This window comes from Sander lucioperca, chromosome 4 (genome assembly GCF_008315115.2).
Source record: "Sander lucioperca isolate FBNREF2018 chromosome 4, SLUC_FBN_1.2, whole genome shotgun sequence".
Classification (NCBI taxonomy): Eukaryota; Metazoa; Chordata; class Actinopteri; order Perciformes; family Percidae; genus Sander; species Sander lucioperca.
Window position 1 is genome coordinate 31,619,856 of NC_050176.1, and position 15,756 is coordinate 31,635,611.

The 15,756-nt window shown below is 40.3% G+C and overlaps 1 protein-coding gene across 1 annotated transcript in view; it reads right to left on the minus strand.

Moving 5' to 3' along the window:
- tbck (TBC1 domain containing kinase) overlaps positions 1–15,756 on the minus strand; it is a 56,711-nt gene that overhangs the window by 2,716 nt on the left and 38,239 nt on the right. Inside the window, exons 24-25 of the mRNA XM_031277085.2 lie at positions 8,548–8,711; positions 4,734–4,893 (exon numbers count right to left, since the gene is read on the minus strand). Of these exons, the coding sequence (XP_031132945.1) occupies positions 4,734–4,893; positions 8,548–8,711 (324 nt within the window). The remainder of the gene's footprint in view (positions 1–4,733; positions 4,894–8,547; positions 8,712–15,756) is intronic.

A 15,756-nucleotide genomic window follows, 5' to 3' on the forward strand; every position in this document is an offset into this window, starting at 1 on the left:
TCAAAGTCTACAGATATGTCTGGGCATTCCACATTAACGCTTAATGGCTATTACTGGATTTGTATTGTGATAAGATGTTATTGCTTTAAAAATGCTTTTATCCCCCCAAATGATTCAATACATGTAGTATTAAACCAATAATACATAGTTACTGAATCCCTTATTTTAAATGTGTAAAGACGTTTGTGTTATGTAATGCCTAAAAGAGGGACACAGTTCATTGGACTGAACATGGGCTTAATGATTACCTCAGACAAGTTTGGCTTGTTGTCTGTTGGTCAGCAGGATTGCGGGAATACTACTGGTCCGATTTTCATGAAACTTGCTTAAAGTGTGTAGCATGGGCCAAGGAAGAACCCATACATTTGGAGTGGATCTGAATCACAGGGCGGATACACAAATTATTTTTCACTTCAGGTATCAATGCGAGATAGGGCATGGCCTTGGCAGAGATCTGTGCACTCTGTGCATTTGTACTTATTTCAATGGTACATCACTTTTCAAAAAGCTCACCAGAAAAATAATAATAATCAAAAATGCAGGTATTATTTAAGCAAAATCAATCAAGCTTTACAGATGAGCGATGTGCAAAACTGTAAATCCCTTTATGTAAAGACAAAACAATAAAATAACAAATAAAACATCCACAATGTGTAAGATAGCCCTTAAAATCCCTGCTCACCCTCAAGTGTTTTCAGTTATTTGGGCTGATTAGAGCTCTAAAATAAGGAGTGAAAACCAGCAACAACTTCTGTGCAAAAATAATCTTCAGAAGTACTTTAATACAACTGTATTGAATAATTCATGTGTCTATCACAAAGCAATAAAAACTTTTGTCTGCCTGCGTTACTGCTCACACTCTCAGAGTGTTGAAGTACAATTTAATAATTTCAGATTCAATCAGCTGAAATGTTGTCATAAAAACTGAGCATTAAGAATCAGGCTTACTCCTGAATGGCAATAGGATTTAAATGTTAAAGGGGTACAGCAAAGCCTGAGCGCACGGTGAGTGGACTCATTGCTTTGCCCCAGAGCTAACGATAATGCCACTGGTGCGGTGCACAGAGATGTGGATGGCATTTAAGCACAATTGAGTCCTTTTATCGACCTTTAATTCTGTGACCTGCACCACTGAAAGGTCTGATGAATTACTGAGGTTTATCATGAAACTCAGATGTGGAATTGGAAAAGTGTGGGGTTGGTCTAAATGCGGTGGGGTTGAATAGTCATCACACTGTGTGATGATGATGATAATCAATCATCAAACTTCATGTGTAACAAACATGATTTCTTACTTATGCTTCAACTTAAAGCACATGATGATTACTGCGCAAATAGAGCTATGGCCCCGTGCTGATTACATACAGTTCACAAACAGCTTTATTTACACTCCAGTCTCTCTGCAGATAAATTCTTCCAAAACTTTGTAACTTATTTTTTTGGAGATCTTGCAACCAGGTTAGAAACTGATATATTACTGCTGCTCCCTAAAAATGCAGGACTGTCTTTTCAATTAAGGAGAACTACTTATTTTCCTCCCTTACTTTCCAACATATGGAAGGAGGACATCTTTTCTAAATTGGGATATTGCCTGTAGCAGTATCCCTGCTGAGTTTTAAAATTTAAGTTTGGCTAATTTATTCCAAAGAGAGCACAAAAGGAGAATTTATAATGATCAATATAGTTCTCAGTTCTGTTACGCTGAAGCGAGCAAAGTTATTTCTGTGCACTGAAATGTCAGAGACAATGATTTATGTAAAATACAGTTTCAGTCTTGGCTAAGGTTCTAGTGTCTTTTAGAAAAGAGGCAAAGAAACAACAGGTTTTTACCATACTGTACATTAGACCTATAAACATATACTGTATTTAAACCCAACCAAAACTCAACCAAAGTAGCTGTTTCCTTAGGCAAGTCTTTTTCAAATGCACGTGTATGGCTATCTCAGGATTTCCAGGGTTTTCCCCAGACTGCTGTGGATTAGACAAGACAGAGGTCTGAATATGGGGGATTAGTGTTTTCACATTTATGTTTTATGATAACAAGACAAGGGACCCTATTTTAACAGTGGTGCAACAACCAGTGCAAGCAGCGCTTGTGCAAGCAGCACACAGCTTGTTTTTTTTCCTGAACTAGACATTTATTTTGCCCGTCTGTGTGGTATTTTGATTCTGAGCGCAGAGCGAAGAAATAAGGCAATAAATCTAAAAAAAAATACTATTTGACTATTTTTACTACTATTTTAATTAAACACTAATTATTTTAATTACTATCTTACTTAAACACTCTCCAGCCAATAGATGGGTTTAAATTAGCTGCTTTAGACTGTATGAAAAGCTTCTCCTGCAGTTCAATAAAGGCAGGGTTGGTAACTATTTCCAATATACACTTTTTTATATATAGTTTGAAATGGTTTTTACACCCAGACAGCAATAAATAACTTATGGGCTATGAAAAAGGAGTGAAAAAGATCTGTCTTCTGTAGCTGCTGTAATCCTGTAAAAATGCCTACCAATCACTGCCTCGCCGTCCGCTTGGAAAGAACCAATGAAATGCCTCCTTGCCCCACTGTGCGTACTCTACCCCGCCCTGGTACGGGCCTAATGCGCGTTGTCGCTGCATTGCTAACAGGAGTCATGTCTGTTTTAAACATTCGGTATTATAATATAAGGTGTTTTCTTTGCGGTGAATGAGACATGACGTAAAATTGCGGTACTTTCTGCGCTCTACTCTGAAGCAGCGGTGCTCGTGCACGTCTGTGTATGGGTCGGAGCCCTGAGGAAATGCCATTTTCAAATCTTGCTAGCTTCATTACCAACCCTGCCTTTAAATCCCTGCAGCTGTCTGAAGGCATCAGGACATATATTTAAATAAATCTGCAGCCTTTGATTTGAGAAGTGCGGCACTAAAGGGCAGTGCTATTATGCATGGACACCCACTGTGTTAACCTTCATTAAATTACATTCAAATGACACCAGTCTTCTGCAAAATAACCCCACACACCTCTACACACATCACCCGGTCCATTATAACTCTGCATACTGTCCGTTTAATCGGGAAACGTGGGAAAATGAAACAGTGTGAGAGTGTGTGTGTGTGTGTGTGTGTGTGTGTGTTTGAACCATGCGCCTGGCGGACCCTTTTTTTCCTCCGTTAAATGAGCAAAACTAATAAAAATGTACTGAGAAGAGGAGAATCAAACTATAAACCTAATCTCCTATGTAAATCTTGTTTGTTCCTTCTGGCCTTCAACTTTACTCAATGATACTGTTTCATTGTTTTGTTGTTTCCTGTCTGTGGCTGATAGCCCATCTGTCTCATTTACATCCTATGGTCTCAATGAGGATAGTCATACATCAAAGTGTGTTTCCAGGTAATTTCTGAATATAAAAAGTCCAAATGATAACACTGTATAACTACTCAGAGAGCGCAGACATCTGCCAAGGCTTGTCCTATCTCACAATGTTAATGCAGTGTGAATTTTCCTGGTTAGAACCTTATTTTTCAGAATATTCTGACACCATATGAATGCAGCAAAAATGCCGTGTACAACAATGTTAACAAAAGTTTTAGGTTTTTCCTTGGCCCAAGTTTTATGAAAATCGGGGCAAGAAGTTTTTCTGTAATCCTGCTGACAAACAAACAGACAGACAAACTGAGCCGAAAACATGACCTCCTTGGTGGCGCTAACTATAAAATCCTGTCTCTCCTGTTTGTGTCTTGTGACCGGAAATATTTATTGTTGTAAAATAATTTCAAAAACAGAAAATATATTACTAAAAAAAATTGTTTACATACATTGGTGAAAGCTACTGGGTGTTGATGGTGAAAGTGGAATAGTTGTCTTGGTAATTATGGTACATATGGATTGTGAAACACTGAGTTGTGATAGTGTTGGTGAGTAATTTCACATGAAAATGTTGAAATGTTGTGAAAGGATCAGGATGATTCCTAAACCAACACTGCTTTAGAAATTCCTGGCAAAATGAAACAGTGTGTGTGTGTGTGTGTGTGTGTGTGTGTGTGTGTGTGTGTGTGTGTGCGCAACGTGGCATCATGACTTTGCGTAAACATACACGCCACTTTCCTAAAGCCAAATGGCGTGTCATCTATACGCATTTTGAGCTATCCGCGTGTATGTCTACGCTGTATACAGCGGATGTAAACATACACACCACTTGGCGTTATCGCGAGAATGTGCCGTGCTATCGCAAGAACAATGTCACACGCGTGTAAAAAAAAAAAAAAAAGGTTAGGTTTAGGGAAAGAACATTGTGAAAGGCTTTAGTAACACAAAAAAACCGACAAAAACACGACGGTGACTAACGTCACACGCTTAGGAAAACAATAAACGGTTGGGTTTAGGAAAAGAACATTGGGGAAGGCTTCATTTAAAAAAACTAAAAAAAACGGTTGATAAACACCACACACGGGACGCGATCCTGGCTCGCCTTGGTGAAAGTCCTGTGTTTAACCCATCCGCCACCCCACCCAACCCAACCCAACCCAACCCAACCCAACCCAACCTCTCTCCGCGGACCTCTGTCCTTTCATACTACTCGCTACGGTGATAATTCACATGTAACGTAGGTCAAAGGAGGCCAAACGGCGTTGATAAACACGCTAAAAAACGATTATGCGTCTTGATAACACACCAAAATGGCATACTAATTGGCGTGTCATACATACACCACTTAGTGAGATCAGTCTGGTGTGTGTATGTGTGCTTTCTCACCATAGCAGCACTTTTCATGGGGTGGCTAATGATCACAATGACACGTCCTCTGTAGTTCTGGAGGATTCCTGATGTAGGACACTGCACCAGCTCACCATCAGGGCTGAACGCTGTGCTGAAGGGAATGTTGATGCTGCCTGAAATGTGGCCTCTGCTGAAGCTGGAGGTGGTGAGGTTAAGGAGCACAGCTTTGAACAGGTACGGCACCTGCCTGGGACCAAGGCCAAAGAAAGAGGTGAACCTTGTTTTGTTTTTCTCCATACAGTTGTAAGTAACGATAATATCCTTGGGCAACATGGATACAATAGACCGTATTAAACAATATCAAGTCAGTTTTGATCATCGGTCCTGAGGCTCAGAGAGAGAAACCCCAAACCAAACTGCAGGAATTTTCCTTAAATACATCATCACAAGTGAAAAACCTGGGCATAATTTTTGACTCTGAGCTTGGGTTTAGCCCACATATTAAATACACAACTAAAACAGGTTTTTATCACCTCAAAAATATAGCCAGAGTCCGCCCTATTCTCTCTCGGGCCAACACGGAGACGCTGATGCATGCTTTTGTCACCAGTCGCATTGACTACTGTAATGCCCTGCTTTCTGGTCTCCCCAAAAATAGTATCTCCCCTCTCCAGCTGTTATAGAACTCAGCCACTCGTGTGCTGACGAGGACCAGAAGGCAGGCACACATTACGCCGGTTTTAAAATCACTGCATTGGCTCCCCGTGTGTTTCAGGATCGATTTTAAGGTTCTTTTACTGGTTTTTAAATCTCTTAATGGTCTTGGGCCTTCTTATCTTTCGGAACTGCTTTTACCCTATGAGCCTTCGCGGACCCTGAGGTCCTCCGGTACTGGCCTTTTGATTATTCCCAAGGTTCGGACACACACTCACAGAGAGACATCATTCCAGTACTACAGCCCCCGTCTGTGGAACAGCCTGCCGGAGGGCCTCAGGGCTGCAGAGAATGTTCAGATTTTTAAGAGCAGGCTCAAGATCCATCTTTTGAACTTAGCTTTTCCGTGCTCAGTCACATGTTAGTTTTATTGTGTATGAGATGGTGTGTGTGGATTTTGGCGGTGGGTGTGCATCTGTGGGTGTCTGGGGATGCATTTATGTGATGGGGGGTGGGGGGTCAATTGCTTTTAACTGTAAAGCACTTTGTGCTACATTTTACATGTATGAAAAGTGCTCTATAAATAAAGTTTGATTGATTGATTGATTGATTGATTGATTAAATTATACCCTAATTAGAGAACTTCTTATACTGCTCATCAGGCCGACGTCCAAGAAAAGCTTCAAGATAGCTGTGCGGAAAAAACTTTCTCTTAACTGAAGGGAGGGAAGGAGCAGGACGAATAAGAGATATGAGAAAAGAAAAGAGTGGGTCTTAGTGAGGGATTTTCTGGAAAAACAGAGTGACTATCAGCACAGGGACAGTGAACAACCCCAGAGTGGTATGTAATGGAATAATAACTCTTGAGAAAAAGGAGGTTGGCCTATTTCTGAGAGTGTATTGACATTATTGCTACATATCTTAAGACAAGTAGTGCTTCTTTCTCGCTCAAATGACTATGTTCACTAAATCATATCAGCTGCCACAAGAACATATAGAGTCAGTATGTTACATAATGTAGTGTAAAATCCACGAGCTGACAAATTCCATTGTAGTACATTAAACCTTTGAATTACAAGAAGCACATGCCAGTTGTTTTACAGCAGAGAAAAACCACCAGGTACCTAGACATCTAAATCTAGATTGTCCTGATTAACCCCACAGAGGTCTTAATATAATCCACTTTTTGTGACTGCAGACACCCACAACAGAGCTTTGCCTAAGATCACAATAAAGGTGACAAAGGGTTACTAAATCCTGTGAAAGTGGTCAAATCCCTTTTGTTCATGTGGGTTAGCCTGAGGAGCCTCCAGCTATCAGGAGGCTCCATTGGCTAAAAGGACTTGCCATTTCAAAATCCTTGCTCTATCAACTAATCCTTATTAATAAATAGCTATTTAACCCCCTTTACACAATTACCATTCCACTGATCTGTAGGGTGAGAATGACTCCTTCAGGTCCTTTGCATTTTGTACAGGCAGGGTTTTCTGGGCCACTATATTCCTAGTAATAAATTAAAACTACCCATATGCAAAAGCAAATTACGTTATATTGTAAATTTGTGCAGAGCTACAAAAAAGATTGGTAAAGAAGCTACTGAATGTGGCAAGCAGTAGAAATGTTCCATTTCTAATCTTACTGTGTGTACATTTAGTTTCTGTGTCTCTTTAAAGGGGAACTATGCAGTTTTTTGTTTTTTTTTAGCTTAATTTACTTTAACTGAACAGCTTCGGAGTCATTGGAATGGTTATATGACTTTTTTCGAGTTGAATGGTGGTTGTCGCACTCCCCCCTAGTGCCTATGAGCGGAAAAACCACCCTTGCAACTCAGTGTCAGGAAGTATCGCGTGATATCAGGTGTCGCGATGCAACAAATTGCTTCACGGCACTGCACACATACGCCCATTCAGGAACCGGCTAACAAGGTAGCAATGGAGTTTTTCACACTATCGTCATGGCTGAGCCGGCAAAAAAGAAGCAGAAAGCTAGGAAAGCATTGTCGGAGGAACAGAGAGGAAATGGCAACCTGACCGAGCGAGGAGTCAGACACAAGTAAACATAAGAGCTGCCAAATATCTATTCCGAAGCTGTAGGGGGAGCTCTACAGAGAAACCTGCGAGCAAAAAGCGAGAAAACAGCGAAGAAATGGACAAAACTGCATAGCGCCCCTTTAACCGTATGCAAAAACAAATCATAGCTTTTACAGAGATTTGGCATACACTCAATGACGTGGAACTCTGACCTTAAAAAAACCTGTTAAACCTTGAGACATGCTCATCAAAATTAAAACTCAAAGCAGAGGAGTCTATCTGTATATCATCCAGGTGTAGTGTAGAAGATCACTGTCGGAGAGGCTGTGCGCACAGTGGACACTAAGTTGTAGTGTGTAGTCTTATCTTAATCCACTGACTCCATCTGTTCCATACTTTATGACATCAATAATTGTATTTCAAAATCTGTGTTTTTTTATTGTTTTATCTTCCAACCTACTAGCTTGAACAAGACAAAAAAACTTGTGTTGTGGTTCTTTTAAAGGTGTTTGTAAAGAAGTAAATGTATTGTCCAAGAATGCTTCTACTAGCTCCCACAGTTTACTGTATATTTACAAGTGCACTCACACTATTTTCTGTCTTTTCTCTCTAGCGCTCTTTTTTCATTTCTTACACAACTTTTTTCTGTCACTTGTAATGTGTACAACGGAGTGCAACACTATGAATGTTGCATCTCCTTCTCCGTCCACCCTGACAGCCAGCTTTTCACTTAGCCTTCCAGTGTACCAAAGTCCACCAAACCAAACCGTTTTTCCACCTGTTCTGAAGTTATAAACACAGGAGAGAAAAGAGTTTAGATCATGGATCACCAGAATTTTTTTCCTCACTTGCATCTCAGGGCTTCCGTAGGTTAAAGTGTAGAATACAAGATTTATAGAGCTAACGTAACAGAAAGGTTTAAGTTGGAGCAGGTTTGCTGAAGTAAATTCTGCTCAAAACAACCTTATCTTACATGTGTTGTCTTTGCTTTGTTGGACACAATCCAAAATTGTTCAAACAAGATCAAGTCTGTGTGCACGGCTTCCTGATGTGTCTCAGCAGAGAAAGATTGTGCAATGTATCTCAATGTTAAAATGCCACCATTATAGGGACTTTTATGGGACTGGCAGGTAAATTTCCTAGCTACAGAGAATTGGTAAGGATACTCCTCTACACTGCGGATGTCGACAGCAATGATTTTTGGCCTGCCGGCTTTGGTCCTTTTGGTGGGCCCAGCCAATGACAGCTCACAGAGGTCGATTAAGTCCTCGGCCGAGATCCTCGGGGATACTTCTGCTTTCAGGTCGCACAGCGCCAGAGGCTCCCGAGACTACAGGAAAGGAAGTAACAGGAGATTAGACGAAGAGAGAGAAAACTGAAGTGTAGGCTTTCAGAGAATCTGTGAATGTATTTTGAATAATGTAATTTGTATTAGTAATTATTGTAAATGGACACAAAAGAGACAGAAAGAATAGTGGCAGGTTGGATATTATTGTTACTTTAAAACTAGGAAAATAGAATGATGTATTACCATAAAAACAGTATAACAGCTCAGAGAGCAGCAGTAACCAGAACATGGTCCTTTGCCAGTTTCCATGTGCGCTGCCAAATGGGTTCATTAAAGCACAGAGGCATGGCTGCAGGGGAATGAACCCTGGTCTCTGCAATGGTGAGCAAGTGTAATACTGCTATAATTCCCAGATTCCCTGAAATCATTTTAAGCATAAAATGTGAAAAGAAATGAGGATGCTGACAGTTTTTTCCCTTTAAAAAAACAAACAAACAAATGTATTGTGGTCATTAAGCAGTCCGGCACTTAGTATATTCAGTCATATGCAAATCAAATAGGGGAGAAATACTAATAGCATTATCTATGAATTTCAGCACACTGTGTGAAAGACATTTACAGAGCAGAGACGGGCTAACTGCATGTCGAGTATGGTAAGTGCAAAAACTCCGCCACACATGAAATAAAATGTTTGAAAGCAGTTAAATACATTGGCTAGCTGAACAATCTGTCCACCCAACAGTGAATAAGTCAGTAACATCTGTGAGTCCAGGATTTAATAAACAATTCTGTGCACTGTCCACCTCAGCAAGTAGGCCTACCTTAAAGTGCCCATATTATGAAAAAAATCACTTTTTTCTGGGATTTGGGGTGTTATTTTGTGTCTCTGGTGCTTCCACACGCATACAAACTTGGAAAAAAAAAACATCCATGCTGTTTTGAGTGAGATATGGGTTTCTGATTGTAACCTGCCTTCACTCTCCGGGTGAGCTGTTCAAAATCGGAAGGGCTTTTTACGTCACTAGCCAAAACGAGGTGGCTAACTTGTTAGCGCTAGCATGCTAGCTCGTCCTGAATGGCAAAACACTGCTACAACACACACTAGTTCACCATAATCTACAAAAGAACTACTTAAATGTCCCTATTCTGCAGGTATTGCACACAAAGTTGGAAGTGTGCCCTCGTTTAGAAGAAGTCTCCCGGCTAATCCTGCCTTGTACTACTGAAGTTGTAGAAACAAACAGCTAGATGATGTGATCTTACCTAGCTACTGCGCATGTGCGACTGCCAACAAAGATGTTACAGCAGTGAGAGGTCTCACTCTGTAGCTAAAATAGAGACCTGAACACAGGGTGAAAAGAGGAGCTGCAGCAATGTGCAGTACAACAAAAATACGGTGTTTTTTGAAAATTAAAACATGTAAACCAATTCTGGTACAACCTCAAAATACAATTATGAACATGAAAATGAGCATTATATGGCCACTTTAAATACAGGTATTATTGCAGTGTTTTTTGATCACCCTGACAAGAGCTACACATACTGTAGTTACATTTCATATTTCAAATTTTCTCAAACAATTGGGTTTTTATTTCTGATTCTAATACATATTCATAGCCTGATTATTTCAATAGGTATCTGATTTGAACTGTGACTATAGCCAAATCTTTGTCTCAATTCTCTATAGTAATAATTTGTATGAATAAAAGGGTGCAGCTTTACTCTGCTGCATCAACACAGAGTCAAAATGGGAAAAGGGAAGAGATTTGTGGAGAGGTGCATTGCAGAAGCAGAGCTAGGATCTACATATTCATGATGTCTAACTGCCATGACCAACAATTTGGTTTGTTGCAACGAAAGTCACTCATCTTTTACAAATGTAAAGTGAGTGAACAGAAAAATAGAAACACCTGTATCTATCTGATGCAAAACCAGCCCTGCAATAAATACTACCATACACATAATGTTAAGTTTTTGTTGAACCTATCACTTAAGTTGTGTTTTGAATAAGTTCTATAGTACGTTTTGATACTTTGTTTTGGTGGAATATTAAACAGCATTTTATTGAAAGGTGTTATATTTCTGATATTAGAAACACATTACAATATCAAGGTTTCCACCAGTAAATTGTAGTGATGCATCTTGCCTCAACGTGTAGGGGTGTGCTCTCTGTTGGGCTCGCTACATCTTTTTCTTTTAAGATTATTTTTTGGGCTTTTCCGCCTTTAATTTTTGACAGTCTAAGTATATGTGCACCCACTGAGCCGACCCGGCCACCTCTACATCTTTTTCAACAAATTAACTATAGCTTACAGCAAATATACACAACTATTTCAAATTATGTAAAAGATACAGCAAAAGGAAGGATTTCTTTTTTGTTGCATCGTAGATCTCAAAAAACATTTTGAGAGATCAGATGGCCGTTTATTTAAAAAAGTTGAAATTTGAGCAAAATGTGAGCAGCAAGTTGTTGAAAACACAAAACTTCAGTGCATTTAAGCTCTGACTACTGTACAAAGAAGGCTGAAAGAAAACAGTGTGCATCTAGGTTTAATATTTGTTTAACCACAGAGATCAATTAATATGCTCCAGTGATAGATAAAATGACCTGGTAGATGGTAAGTAAGTTGAATACATTTCTAATTTGACACCTTCACATAAGAACGTTTTACATACTGTCACTGTAAAAACATGCAAGCTGGAATTTGTCATTTCCTGCATGTCGATGCACTCTCCAGCAGCAGAACAAACAGTATCTGCAGATCTGTAGATGGGCCTACATACATAAACATTAAGGATGCCAGCATCAACTTACTGCTTTTTAGCGTTGTTTTACATTGTGCTGCACAAACCCAGAGATGAGAAGATCATGGCTAAATTACATGGGAACCAGGGACAGCTGAGCTCCCCTCAAAAACACATAAGCTTCCCAGATAGCACTAAAACCGTTCTACTGGGAAGCAAGTGGAGATTATTCATTTCAAATGTAACTCTTACTCGGGTAGTATTACTTCAATAAGTAAAATATATGCATCAATCTCTTCATCCAAAGTGAAACAATGTTTTGGTTTTGGACCAGATACAGTATGTGTGTGTTCAGCTGGGTCTTCCTGAGCTGGCAGGGCTTTTCGCTGTGATGAGCAACGATTACTACAACTCCTGTTGACTATCGCACACCATTTAATCACTGGAGCAGTGGAGCATGTAGATACGTTATTTATCCCCGAAGAGAAATTCATGTCACAGCAGCAGTCCATGAACGAAACCACACTGAACAAAAAGAATAGTGCAAAACTAAGTACTAATATAAGTTAAATTAAAAAGTAAAAAAAAGCATGCCCTTTGAACATGTGCATGCATACATTGTGCAAACAGGATGCACAAAAAATGCATTATAAGTTATATGTACAAATGTACAAAAGATTTAGGCCTATTGTACTTTGCCAGAGTTACAGAGAATGTAGTCTATATCCATGACATCCACTTCCGGGATTGCTCTGGTGCTGCCGGAAATTCTGCCAGATGTCCTTCCGGTCGATTAATGAGGACTATGGTTAACTGCTCCTCAGATCTCTGCAGGGGAAATCCAGACAGCTAGCTAGACTGTCTGTCCAATCTGAGTTTTCTGTTGCACGATACAGCTTTTGAACGTACACGTTCCACCAAAACAAGTTCCTTCCTGAGGCTATTTTGCAGTGGCACCGTGGCTCCGTCTGGCGCTTAGCACTGCCCAGGTCGATTTTGATTGGTTTGAAGAAATGCCAATAAACCAAAGCTCGTTTTTCACTCATCCGGGAATGCTGTGTAGGCTAGCCAGACCCTCCTCCGCAGCGCTGTGGAGAAAGGTCTGGCAATGTGAGACTCAAAGAATGTAATAGTTTAGTCCAGTTACAGTAAGTGAGTCCAGAAGGACCTAAGCAGCCTCCCAGTCCACTGATGTCCATTCTGCGACATAGTGTGGATGAGTTAAAACGTTTGATGGCTACTGGTAGGAATGACCTCCTGTGCCACTTGGTGGAACACCTTGGGGGTAAGACTCTTTGGCTGAAGACGCTCCTCTTCTCAACCAGCATGCCATGGAGGGGCTGGGGGACGTTATTCGGGATGCTAACCAACTTGGACAGCATCCTCTTCTCTGTCATCATTCCAGAGGGTCCAGCTCAAGTCCTCCTCCCATCACTGAGCTGGCCTTCCTAACTAGCTTGTTAGCATCTCTCGCCCTCATGCTCTGTCCCCAGCACACAGCAGTATAGAAGATTGCGCTAACCCACCACGGACTGGTAGAATAAGCATCCTGTTCCAAAACGTTGACGCCTCTGAGCCCTTCTTGTGTTTCCCGCCCACCCTAGGTGTACTCCAAGGTATTAATAGGAGCAAGGCTGTTTTCATGTGTGTGTGCATAAATAAATAATAATAATTAGGGCTGTCAAACGATTACATTTTCTTAATCGTGATTAATCGTTGAATTTCTATAGTTAATCGCGATTAATCGCATGTTTTATCACATGATTAAAATTCTATTATTTTGCATTTCAGAACTGTTTTTAAGTACATATTAACAATGGAAAGCAATTCTTACCAGTGTATCTTGATTGGGAATCAAATGAATGCAAAGAAAATGACTATGAACTTGATTTTAAGATTTGTATTTGTTTATTATATATTTAAATCTAGTCAAACATTTGAATCTAGAGTCAATATTAGGGTTGGGTATTGTTTGGTTTGGATACCGGTGCTAAAGCGGTACTTTTAAAACAGTACCGGTGCCTTAACGGTGCCTGAACCGATACTTTTAAGAAAGTAAAATCCTCTACAGTGAAATACCTATCAAGAGGGTAAGCTTCTCCTCGGACCCAAGGGGGTAAGCTTCGCCTCAGAGCTCGAATCTCCTATGGCGCCATTTTGATGCTACAAAGCGATCACCCGACGTTAGCATTCCATTGACTGCCATTCATTTTGACGTCACTCTGACAGCGAATAACTTTACATCTGAAGCGTTTAAAGACTTTATTTGTCCATTGTTTATTTCTAAAAAAACACGACAATGTATAAAAGGCTCCATTACGTTGTACCTCACGTTATGGCTCCGTAGTATACGTTTTTGTAAAAATAGGCTAACGATTGTGTCATAACCACGCGACTTACTGTCGCATAGTAGAAGAATTACCGTATAGTACAGGAGAAGGTCGCAGGCAGTTTGGACTTACATTAGCTGTTTAAGTGTAATTACTAATGTTAACTAGCATTTTAGTTAGCAATAATTAGCCTGTGTCCATGTTATCTCCTTACATATACCTACGCTCTCCTTCTCTGCAAGATTCGGAATGATTGAGATTTCTCTTGGCACAGCTACCAGAAGACTTACAACTTTCAGACACGTTGCTCACGTCACATGTACGTCGTTTCTCTCAGTTGGAGGCTGCGCAGTAACGCTCAGCGCTCACCGGAAAAGTGCTTCTAATGGCCTTCACTGGTCTCCGTCCAGAGCAACGGGATCTGTTGGTCCATTCTTATATACAGTCTATGCTCGGACCGCGTAGCTCCTATGGCGCCATTTTGATGCTACCAAGCCATCACCTCCCGTTAGCATTCCATTGACTGCCATTCATTTTGGCGCCACTTTGACAGACAAAAAAATTAAGAATACAACAACAACAACAACAACAGAAAGAGGCAGAGCAATTGACATCAAGTGGAATAGGCAGTTTTAAACAGATGTGTTTTGAGTTGCAATTTGAAATGGGGGAATGAATCATTGTTTCTAAATTGGGTTGGTAATGAATTCCAGAGATGGGGAGCAGAGCGACTGAATGCTCTCCTCCCCATGGTGGCGAGACGGGCGGAGGGGACAGACAGGTGTATGGGGGAAGAGGATCTGAGGGAGCGGGAGGGAGTGGGACGCTGGAGGAGATCAGACACATGTGTTGTCAAATTAATGAAGTTGTTTTCTTAATTTGCTTGTGTTTTGTCTATTTGCATGTGTTTGCTTAAGTTGCAGGGCGTTTTTTGTAAAAAGATAAAAGGCCCTGAAATAAATCCTATCTTTGTGAAGCTTATAGGTTTCTAATAGGTTATAAATCTTATATGTTTCTTTTGAAAACAAGTCAATGTGACATGCATTCAGTGAACTCTAGGGCCATTTGTATAATGTGTGTTATATTGAGAAATGTTTCTAATGGTTGAAACCTGTCACATTGTCAACAAAACTTTATATAATAAGCTTCCAAATGCTACAATTTATTGCAGAGATTTTGTTTTAGATTGCATCATATACTGTACATTATAGAGGTGTCTGTGTGATTGTGTCTTAGTAAGTGAAGACTTAGTAGGCCGGTATTACACATTCACAACAAATCTGGAATATGTAACCCTACTTAATTGGGAATACTCTAGTCGCTCACAGTTTTACATGTTCATGGGTACATGTGGTGCTCAAGTCCTTAACAACTGCAAGCAAGATCCATTCCTGTTTACTCGTGGACATTCATTCGCTCAATCATTGAAATACGAGCTCTGCCAGCTGTTAGATGACAGTGATAAAAACACGTGCTCATCCATGGCGAATGGCACTAGTCTCCTGTGCACTGTACTGCATTTGGTTTATTTTAATTTCCCAAAGCTACTAATGTAAAGCATAACTTTCTAGACAATACTAACACCGTCCTCTTTATGTACAGTACATTACAGTTGCCCAAATTCTGCGACACTATGGCTGCCACAGAGGAGTGTCACTGACTTGCTAACAGTCATGCACAAATCTGCATGCAAACTCCATTATCAAGAAACAGTTTCAGAAAGAGGGAGACTACCGAACTTGATTAACTAACTGGAGACAAACTAAATTCATGTCAAAAATTGATGAGACAGTCGATTTAATTAATCGTACAAGTGTAGAGCACTTTTGTATTTGTTTTTCTATGTTTACATTGTCTTATTAGTGGCTGAGAGAAAGGAGAAGGAGAGCCTGTTTTCTCCAATTCACTCACTCAGACCAAGCTGAGCGGACAGCAGCTGTCCAGTGAGATGAATGTCTGTTTACTACGAGATCTGAGAATCTGCTGACAGAACCTCCTGCTCTACTGTAGGA